At 23.8% G+C, this 11,822-nt stretch overlaps 2 protein-coding genes across 2 annotated transcripts; both read left to right on the top strand. All coding sequences in view use genetic code 6, as the record gives it.

Annotated features, from left to right (window-relative positions):
* Positions 1 to 23: 23 nt before the first annotated feature.
* On the top strand, positions 24 to 5,635 carry TTHERM_00305390 (hypothetical protein; the record flags this gene model as incomplete). The annotated part of the gene is made up of 5 exons (XM_001021016.2): positions 24 to 2,230; positions 2,607 to 2,888; positions 2,941 to 3,926; positions 4,030 to 4,861; positions 4,921 to 5,635. 5 exons carry the CDS (start codon positions 24 to 26, stop codon positions 5,633 to 5,635), a joined length of 5,022 nt encoding a protein of 1,673 aa, XP_001021016.2.
* Positions 5,636 to 8,665: 3,030 nt separating this feature from the next.
* Positions 8,666 to 11,166, top strand: TTHERM_00304370 (MFS transporter; the record flags this gene model as incomplete). The annotated part of the gene is made up of 4 exons (XM_001021013.3): positions 8,666 to 8,783; positions 8,860 to 8,994; positions 9,045 to 9,251; positions 9,419 to 11,166. The coding sequence occupies 4 exons, from the start codon at positions 8,666 to 8,668 to the stop codon at positions 11,164 to 11,166; spliced, it is 2,208 nt and encodes a 735-aa protein (XP_001021013.2).
* Between the last annotated feature and the right edge of the window lie 656 nt (positions 11,167 to 11,822).

The following is an 11,822-nucleotide window of genomic DNA, read 5'->3' as shown; positions in this document are numbered from 1 at the left end:
AATAAGCTTTTGAAATTTATAAAATGGATAAAGAAATTAGAAACCTTTATCAAGTAGATAGCAAATAGATGTCTGAACTGGCTGATCATGATTAAGAAGCAAATGAAAAAATTCAAATATTCACCTCAAACAGCACTCTTTAGAATTATAAAAATTAAATTAATTTTCAAGAAAATGAGCGCAGCTTTAACCTTCATGATAGAAGCTAAAGTAGAAATAGTGCCAAAAATTTTTTTGTTTAAACGCAAAGTCTTTTGGCAGACCAAAAAGAAATTTAATGGCCATCAAAGCAAAACCTATAAATTAGAAAATCTGTTAGTTCCAAAGTTATCAGAATGACAACCTCTTAATTCAGCAAGAGATAGTAGCTAATGGACAGTTAATAAAGGCTTCAAAGCTCAGATTCTAAAAATGCTTATCAGCTTATCAACAGCCCAAACTTATAAAGGTAATTTTAAAAGTACTGTGTTACAAGCAGAAAAGGGAGCATTACCTAAATTCCTTAATAATCTGAATAAATTCCTATAGGCTTTAACAATAATAAAAGGCAATTAGTTTTATCATAGAATATTGAAAAAAATCAGACTTAAGACTAATTACCTATGTCGTTATAATATAAAATGTTTCAAGAATCTTATTTTCAAAGTTCAAAAAATACTTCACAGATTCATAATTTTAGTTAAGTTAATTCGAGCACTCCAAGATGTATTAATTCTCCCTTTAATAACAACTTTATTTCTAACTAGAAAAGTTCAAATTTATTGTAGAAGTATTTTACTAGCTAGAGTTCAAATGTCTCAAACATCAATAAGCTGTTTGGTATTTCTTCTAAAGAAGAAAACAACCTTTGCTTCAACGATTAAGAAGATATCAGTACAGCTAATTTAGCAAGTAGCACATTAGAACAGATTCAAAATTCAAGTAAAAATAACATGTCATAATCTAAGCTAAACATATTCGTAAAATAGACTTAAGGCTTCTAAAATTAAAGCTATTTTTCACCAAAAGCTAGTGCTGTCAACACAACAGCAAACACTTACTTGACTAAGATGTCTTTTCCTAGTTCTCCAAAACAAAATTTTTTTATTACTGAAAATCACTCAGAAAATTTAAATATGATGATGGAGAAGTAGTATTCAATTCAAGACTAGGTTAATAGTGATAAAGAAGAGCCAACTATTTTCATAAATAAATAAGATAATAACAAAACTACTTCTATAAAAAGTAAAGAAAAACTACCCTTTTTGAAGAAAAATATTGAGTCATTTTCAAGAGGTTCGCTCTTTCATTCTCCAGTCTTGCTAAGTCAAACTACAGATAAAGCTAGGTTGAGTCTTCAGTAGCAGTTTTAATTAGATTAAATACAATAATCATAAGAAAAGTATTAAGATGATAAGCTATCATTTTGTCAAAATGATAAATAATCTTAACAAACTTAGTCAGAAAATGGAGAATAAGATGATTTAACGAGCTAAGACCTATAAAAAGATTAAAATATAGATGATAAGTCAGACATTTCACTACCTTTTAAACAAAAATCGTTGCTCTAAAATACTAAAGATAAACTATATTATGAGTAACTTATGAGCCCTTTAAGCTCTAAAAGTGAAATACAGCAAGAAAGACTACTTAAAGAAAAGCCATCAATGAAATTTTATTAAAAACTGAAAAGAATAGATAAAATTACTCAAGAAAACGAATTTGATAGAGTAAAAATAAGGAACATAGATTTGGAAACTGCTGTGATTTAAAAGTAGCTAAAAAATGCTATTTTACCAATTAACCTAAGAAAGTTCTATAAAGAAAATGTAATCCCTAATAAAAATATAAAATTAAAAACATAAGTTAGCACTCATAATGAGGTACCTACTGATTAAAACGATTAACAACCAAATTAAGGAATATAATTATAACAAGAAACACAATCAAATGCAGAAAAAACTGCTTTAGAAACTGATTTAGGACAAAAAAGAGTTAATGGAGTAAATTATCAAGGACTACAAGATGAAGAAAAAATTAAAGAAATGGAGGAATTCTTAGAAAGTGATAAATATAATGAAACTTTTTATGCAAATAATCTGAAAATGGGTAAGTCTTACATAGATATAATAAGTGCTATTCTTTAATAAAAAAAGGCAAGAAGATCTCTGAAACAAGTCTTTATTAAAAACAATAGAATAAATAACGAATCACTAGCTAAAATCGTTTAGAATCTTCCTCTTTCTACAAAGTAATTTTTAAAGTTATTCAATTTCAAATAAAATTTATGAGTTTTTAAAATAAAATTTTTATTAATTCTCCAAAATTCTTTCTACTAAATTTTGTTTATTTTTTTAAAAAAGAAGATAAATCCAAACACTTTTATCATATTTTGCCTTTAATAGGAGGAAATTATTTGGAGTGTTAAAATTTTATTTTAAAATAATTAATCTTGATATTTTCATTTATTTAATATCACTTATTTATTATTTATTAAATTTTAAAGAAAAAGATTTCTAAATTTTAATTAAATAAATTTATTTATTTCAAATAACATTTCTAAAAATATTTTTTTTATAACAAATAAATATTTGATCAAATATTTAAAATAAAAAACATAAAAACAGATAATTAGATATTAGCTGTAATTAAATAAATCACATTGGCTCAAAATACGTGACTGAACTGATTTAAGATAATGCGTTTCATAATTTAGAGTATCTGAATGTATCTAAAAATATGATAGGGGATATTGGAGCTATTAAAATTTTTGAGGCTGCTGTTTCAAATAACTTTTTAAAAGTTCTGGACCTTTCACATAATAGAATTACAAATTTATGCAATAACAACATTTAAAAGCTTTTGCAACATAATTAATATTTAGATGAACTCTATCTAGGACATAACACGTAAATTAATATTAAATTATATTTATTTTAAAATTAAATAAATTCTGAAAAGCTTGATGAATGAAAGTCTGAAGAGCATTTGTGATGGATTAGTTAACAACTACAACTTAAAGGTATTGGACTTACAAAATAATAGCTTGGGTGGAAGTCAAGATCCATCAAAATTTTATGGTAAAAGGCTGATAAGAATTTGCAATAACAAGCAGTCTAACATGAAACACCTCGATTTATCTTTTAACAGATTTTAAAAGCAAGAAGCTGTTGAGATTTCTGTTGAGTTGCAAGATAATTTTTATTTATATGGAATGCATTTTGAAGGGAATCCTTGTAATTATATAGTAAATGCTAGAGGATTTCTTGTTGAAAATAAAATCCCTTTAGATGATTAAGGGAGAGGGTTTTTAGAGAGGAATATAAGGATCAATGGATTTTAAAATGTCTCAGAAATATACAAAGACTTTTACTACAAAACAATAAATAACAAATAAGCTTAATTAGCAAGAAATCACTAAACAAAAGCAAAAACTCAGAATAAAAAAAATGATGAAGGTTATGGAAAAAGTGGTGAAATATGTTGGATTTGTGATGGGTACAAAGAAGTTAAGTTCACATTTAAGCTAAATTATAAAATTGACAGAGAACCTGTTTATATTCATCTAAGTTTTGAAGATTACGAACCTTTTCGAATGGATTAAGATCCTGTTGATAGCTCTAAATTTTTTATTTATAGAATGTGTCCACCTGATTAGCAAATTACATATTTCTTCTCAAATCCTTTTATAAATCAAATTTCTATTTTACCCTACAACTAAATTAGATCTTCATCAAATCCAATGAATAAAAATTAAGGCAGTAGCAATAACAAGAGGCCTTCTATGAGAGCAAATCAAATTTTTAATCCTAAAACTGAATCTTAAAAATAGAATTAAAATGTTTTAATTGTGAATTATACTGACATATAAAATTACATAATTCCTCTTCCGTATTTGATGAATATTTATAAATAAAATAACAATGATCAAGACCATAAAAATTTAAGTAAAATAATAATTTTTTTATCATTCAATAAATAATCATTTTGAAAAATAAATTTCACAAATAATATGATATAAACTTTTAATTTGGAATATTAAATATGTAGTTAACATAGATAATACAAAAAGACTAGATTAAAATGGGAACGATTACATAGAATCTGCTGAAGAATTAATCTAGCAAATAAGTTAGCAAGCAGAAATGAAAAAAGAAGAATATAAAACCCACATAAATGGAGATGATTTTGACAAAAATCCTGAGGGATAAATTATTTATATTTACAAAAAGAAGCTAAGTAACGTATTAAATGAGAACTATGATCCAATTATAAGAAGTATAATAAGATAAATTTAAAAGCCATTCTTAGGATAATCTGAATAGTCGAAGGGTTGGAAAAAAAATGGCTGGGATGTTAAAAATAGTATATTTGCAGAATATAAAAGTGATGATTATTTACATTTGAAAAATTGCTTCGAATTTGATTGGGGTTAATCAAAATTGACTAAAATGGTTAGAAGTGAAGATGATAAAGAAGATTTAAAATAGGTCTTATATGATATTTACCCTTTTCTAAAAAATACTTACAAATAACTTGCATGCTAGAACATGTATGGAGAAGTATTTGCTGTTTCTAGTTCGCTATTTTAAGATTTAATTTCATAAACTAAAATTAGTGATGGAAAAATTATAAAATCGAGCGATATTGAATTTAATTTCATAGCCACTAATGCATAGAAAGAAAAGCATCCAAGAAATCCTGATAAAGCTCTGATAAGGTTTTAATTTATGGAAGTTTTAGTAAGATTGGCCTTTGATAAATATGTAAAAAACAAAACATTTTCTAGTTTTTCAGAAGCATTCAAGCAAATATTAAACGAAGAAGATTTATTGAAGGTTTTAATGGCATCAAATGATCCTTAAAAGTGGAGAGAAAATAGGTAAATATATTTTTATTAAATTTAAAAAAGTAAATAATCTTAAAATTGAAATTTAAAAGATTATGGACTCCATAATGCGATACTTTGATTAAAAACAATATGGAGTTTTTCAAGAAGATTTATGAAAAGTTTGCTGGAAGTAGAAATAAGGAAAAAAGGTTATTTACCAATGTGAAAGTTATGTGTTGTTAAGAATTTAAAGATTTTATTTTTTCATATCCTATTTTCAGCGAATTGACTAACGAAAGAGAATTGAATTAATTTTTTAACGATAGCATCATGACTTAGGTGGATGAACTAAATAAAGATAGGCACATGCAAATGCAATTAATTGAGTTTGTGGAAGCTTTTGGAAGAATTTCTGATAAACTTTCTCCAGTTCCTTATGGCGAAGATAAAGATGCCTATACAAAATAAGAATTAATACAGCTTCCTCTGCATATGAAAATAGAAAGCATTATAGCATAAATTAATGGCCTAAAAGGCGGACTTATTCCCCAAAAATAACCTTCAAGACAATCAATTTTAAATATACCTTAAACTTCTATGCCAAAAATAAACTCACAAATTGTATTGGATCAAAAAAGTATAGAAGAAATAAAAGACGATGACAGTGCTTTAATAAATAATAACGCTCAAATAAAACTAGGATTTAAAGGATTTATGTTAGCTAAATCACTAAAAAAAAGGCTTATAGAAAATAAATAAAATTCAATATAACCTCATTAAGGTAAATAAGAGAGTATCTAAGATATATAAGATATAGAAATGTGATTTTTTAAAATGTAAAAATGTATTATAATTATCCTTTGTTTCGTTTTGGATTTTTATCAATTATTTATTAGTCATTAATTTATTTATCTATTTATCTATTCAATTAATTTTGATAAATAAAATAAATTTTTAATTTCAAACATAATTATTAATTAATATTTTTAAAAATTACCATCAATAAAAATTCACATAATTAAGTGCATTAGAGAAATAAAAATAGGGGTATATATATATGAATGGGGGTGATGGAGTAATGGTATCCTCTGTCTATTATACTATACCTACACCTCCAAATCTTTTAATTACCGACTGGGTGAGCAGATAAAATAATTGAAGGAAGAAAATCAAAACTAAAATTTATTAAATAATATTGAATAAATAAACTGCTTGTAAACAACTGAGGATTCTTACTTAATTAACAACCCAAATCTAAAGAGAAGAATAAAAAATAGAGCTATTAATAGCAGCTAAGGCTAAGTACAAATAAAGCATTCAGGCAAAACCATATTGTATTAACTCTTATAAGCAACATTTCAACAACAATCAAAAAAATTAATATCGTAAATCACATATCAAATAGAATCCAAAAATCTATCAGAAAAAAATGTATTTATTTTTAAAATAGATATTCATAAAAATTGTTTATCAAACATTTGAAACAATTTGCTGATTAAAAAGAAAGCTCATCATCTTTAATTAAATTAAAAATGTTAATTAATTATTAAAAAAGAAAGAAAAAAGCAATTCAATAAAGGAAAACTAAATAATCCTTAATTGAAATCTACTTATAAGAATAAATTTTTCAAGCTTTATTTCACTACAACTTATATCAGATAATATTGAAACTGATCTACTATAATAAATTGAGAAGAATCATTCCCAAAAAAAAATATTTAACAATCATAAAATTAGGACCCACATAACTAATTTATGAAAAATGTGAAATAACACGCCTTTAACAAGGAAGATGGGAAGTTATCTATCTATACTAAGCGAAAAAATTATTACATTTGGAATAAAAAATGTGAGGATTACTTTAAAAAAATTTAAGTTATTTAACATTTTCATTCTTCCCTTATTTAAAAGATTAAAGGGTCTCATTTAATCGATACCTAATCTTATTTATTTTTTACACCTATTGAAATAATTTAATCAACACCTTAACTTTAAAAATTAAATATTTGATTAAAAATTTTAATTTCTTCATTAAAAACTAAATCTTTAATTAAATATTATTCTACTAAATATTTATTTCCTACTAGATAATTATTATCCAAGATAGCAATAATATTTTTAGTTTAATTATTTATTATATGTAAGTAATATCTTTTAACTTAGATATTGATAATTAATTATAGTTTAAATTTTATCAAATATAATTAAAAATATTTTATTGATTTTTTAATTTAATAAATAAACATATAATTTGAAGAATACTTTTTAATTAAACTATTCTTTAAAATCATTGATATAGTTTGGTAAAATATAAAAACTGTAGAACAGTTAAGCATTTTAAAAAAATTTTTATTCTTCATATACAATTAGTATAATCTATACAAGAAAATACGGTATTTATTTAATATGCATCTATAATAAATATTTAAAATATAAAAATATGGGATTTAAAATTTTATAAACTACAATATAGCGAAAGTTATGATCCAAAACTTAAAGGTTTAAAATAAATATTTTTTATTTATTTATTATCTTTTTCTTTGGATTTTTAATAATTAAAAGTGATTTCATCTAAAATAATTAATATTTAAAACCTTTGAGATAGATATATATTATTTATAAATTTAAAAACATTTAGATTAACTTTCATTATGTCAAAGCTCCCTCCATAAGACTAATAAAATTTTAACTCAAAAATGCAAATTCGATTTTAGTTAAAATACATTTTTAGGTTTAAAAGCTTATAATTTAATCTTATTGTTCAAATCTTAAAAAATTGTGATTATACTCGAACTAATTTAACTTTTTATCCTGCTAAACTTAGTTATTTAATCAATAATATTAAAATTTAATTTTGTATACAATTAATAAATATTTTATATAATATAATTAATGTGATTTATTAATTAGTGTATCTAGCTCTAGTTTGAATGATTAGTTAGCATAATTCATTAATCTACAAAATTTTCAATTAACTTACAGTTGTTATTTACTTAATCAAATAATTAAAGTGTTTATCTTATTTATACAAATTAAAAGTAAATTGAGAATTAAGATAAATATGACTTAGGAAAATTCCTTAAAAAAATGATAAAACTTAATAAATCTAAATATATAACTAAGTAATTTTAACAAAATAATAAAATTATATAAGTTTATAAATATTTTTATTGAATAAATCAAAATATTTCTATTTCTCTTGCTCATTACTCTATTCTTTTTCTCCACTGTCAAATAAATTAGTTTTTGTTTATTAAATTGTCTTCGTTCGTTCGAAGAAGAGATAATTAATTATATTAAAGTCTTTTTAGAGCTTATTTCAGTTTTTTCAGTTTTTTTCTTTTTGATATCTTTTATTTTTAACATTTATTAAAAATGTAATCACCCCCACCAATCAAACAAAGCTAGATACAAAAAAAGAAATCCTAATAATTTATTTTTCAGAAAATATTTAATTTCTTGTTTTTGATATGTAAGAATAACTATAATTAAGAAACTTAGAGAGAGAGAGATAAATTGAATGTGTATGTGAATAAATCAAAATGAAAAAACAGTTCAATTGAAATCATAAATTTTATACATAAATAATTTGCTAAGAAAAATAAGATTTAAAGTAATATTAAAAATAGATATTTTGAAAAATTATAGTAAAACAAACATGCAGGCAAATAATCAAAAAAATTAAAAATAGTGAAATAATATTTGGTGTCATTAATTTTATGCATTGAAAGTTGATGATATTAAAAAATTTATTAATTATTTAAATAAATATCAAAACTTATCAGAAAATTATTTAATTAATTATTAATTCCAAAAGTTAGTGTTGTTGTCATATTTCAAACTTACAAATAAAAAATGGAATCATTTAAATAAAAAGTAAAGGTTTTCTTTAGCAAAGTTAAGCGACCAGGGCTTTTTCAAGAGCAAATCAAACTCTTCTTTAACATGTTTTTTGCTTATGCAACTCTCCACTGTAATTTATTTAATTTAATTTAGTTTGATCATAAATTTATCAATTTCTATATTGAAAATAATAATTTATAATTTAGAGATAAGATCTGGATGGAGTTTTGCTTCTAAAAATATGTAGGATGATACTGGATTAAGTAATTAAGATGTAGGTGTGATAAATATGATTTTCCTTTTATTCTTAGGAATAGGTTTTGAAATAAATGGTTAAATAGGTAAAGTTGTCCATTAATTTTCTTTTAGTAATTTTAATTATTAATAAAAGGTGATAAAAGGAGTCCTAAGCATTTTATTACACTAGGAATGATAGGATCAGCTTCTGCTATTTTATTGCTTTGCTTTTCAAGGATCGCTGGTTCAAGTAGTGTAGTACTTTATAGTTTTTTCCAAGCATTGAATGGTTTCTTTGAATCTATGTGCTTTCCATGTTTATTGAGGCTTCTTGGTGTATGGTTTAGTTAAAAAAACAGAGGTAAAATTCATCATTCATGCAAGATTTGGAAAATTATTGTTACATCTAAAAAATAGTTTTTAAAAAACTTTTTCTAATATTTGCATATGAAAAACTATAATTATTTTTTGAATATGTTTATTATAAAAATCTATTTTTAGGAGTTAAGAAAAATTAATTTTTAATAGGTTTGATTGTAAGTTTGTGGACAGGAGGCAAAAATTTTGGAGACATCATGGGATCAATTCTAGGAGATATTTTGATGTTTAGAATGGGTATTAGTTGGTATGGAGCTCTTATCATATATTCAATATTGTGTTTAATATCAATGGGGGTAATCTATGCTAAAGCTGAAAACAATCCAGGAGTGAAAGGTTATTCAATTAACAAGAGGATAAACTAGGAAAAGATAGTCGATGCTAACTAAAACAAAGATGAAATTATTGATTAAAGAGCTGAAAATGTGAAATAAGAAATTTAAATTTAATAAAATAAATAAAAAAGCCAAGATATTAACATTGAATAAAGTAACAAGTCTTAGATAGAATAGCAAAATTATAGTAAAGAAAAAGATTAAATAGCTCAATTAGAAGCAGTTTATGGAGAGGACAACAATAATGAGCAGATATCTAATGCATAAGATAATATTCAACCATAAGAATAAGGTGATGAAAAATTAAAAACACTCACAATTAAGCAAGCTTTGATGATTCCTGGAGTTCCTTTCTTCATTTTAGGGTTTATGTGTTTGAAATCATTGAATTATGGACTTATCTTTTGGCTCCCTAAATACCTTTAAGATAATGGACTAGAAGAATATAGTGCTTCTATATTTGTCATTTGGAGTATAGGAGTATTCTGTGGAGGTATAACAGGCGGTATTCTGGGAGATAAACTTTAAAAAAGATCTTTTCTGATGCCACCTTCTTTATTATTTTTACTTCTATTTTTGTTCTGTTTCAGTCAGATCCCTCTTAACGAATCATACGCAGCTCTCTTTATGATCTTTGGCTTTCTCATGGGTGCACTACAAGGTATTCCTTATAACATTATTTCAGGACCTCTAATGATAGACCTTGGAAAACATCCAAAATTAAAAGGAAAAGCTCAAGCAGTAGGTACTATAGCAGGTTTGATTGAAGGAAGTGGAAGTCTCTGTGCTGCACTCATACAATTAGTTATACCTTCTATTGGTGAAAAAAATATTTTCATATTATTTATGCTTTCAACTTTTGCAAGCCTAATTAGCTTACTGCCAGTTGCACTCAATGACTATTTAGCTTTTTTGAAAGAATAAAGAAAACAGCAAAAACTTAAATAATAGTAATAAGAGTAAGAATAATAATAAAAGGAGTAATAATAAGGAAAGGAATTTATTTATGGATAGTAAAATTTTGCTAATGATGTAGAAAATAAAGGTTAATAAAGCGATTTAAAAGACTCTTAAGACTCTGGCTAGATATTTAAAGCTAGCTAAAAAGGAGATATTAAATCTATAAATTTACATGAAGAACAAAAAAATCCATCTCTCTAGTTAAATTTACTTAACAATTAATATGAAAATAATTAAGTGAATGATGTCATAAATGGAAAAGCCTAATAAAAGGCTCCTCTTAACATAGAAATGAACTTATTTGATGATGATAAAATTCAGAAAGGTAACAATAATAATTTCCATAATTTTGAAAATAATATTCAATAAAATGGAAAACCCTTCATTTCTCCATCAAGCATTTAAAATGCAGATTTTGAAAACGAAAAAGATTTATTTAATTAATAAGAGCAAGTTTCGCATCTCAACTAAATAGCATTAAAGATTTAGCAAGATTAATAGTTTTAAAAAGCAGATTTCTTTTAACAACAAAATGATCAACTTCCCAAACAGAACGAAGTTTAGATTTTGGATTTAGATGATGGAGATTCAAGTATTAATTGATTTATAGCAAACAAATAAAAATTATAAAATTTCATTTATCGCAAACCGTTTTTAATTATTAACTGACTAACTAACTAACTTAAAATTTCTAAGACAAACATAATAATTTATCAAACTCTATACATTTTATCACTATTTATTGAATAACATGTATTTATTCTCAATCATACCATTCAATAATTTGGTATTTTAATTTCCATTTATAATTTAATTCTTCTCATTTTAATTTATTTATTTATCTCATAATACTCAATTAAATTATATATATTTTTTTACAAAATTTATCATTAAATAGAGTTCTGAATAGCCAATTAACTATCTATCTATCTATGTACCCATCTATCTGATGACTTTTAATTGTGTATTTTTAACATATTACTTGAAAGTAAATTATTGCAAACTAATTTATAATTTTTATTTAAATTTCTAATAATATTTATTCATTATTAATTCATTTTTAGCCATGCTTTATAAACATGTTTGATTATAGAATATTAAAACAAATTCAAATTTCATACCTTTTTTGTAAATTTCCTCTTCTTTATTTGAAATAATGTTTATTTAAATAATCATTCTACTTTACAATCAATTTTATCCTATTTCATTTATCTAAATTATCTTATATTTATTTATTTTGTATTCAATTATATTTAAAT

This window comes from Tetrahymena thermophila (assembly GCF_000189635.1).
Source record: "Tetrahymena thermophila SB210 genomic scaffold scf_8254551, whole genome shotgun sequence".
Classification (NCBI taxonomy): Eukaryota; Ciliophora; class Oligohymenophorea; order Hymenostomatida; family Tetrahymenidae; genus Tetrahymena; species Tetrahymena thermophila.
This window is presented reverse-complemented; position numbering and strand designations above follow the sequence as displayed.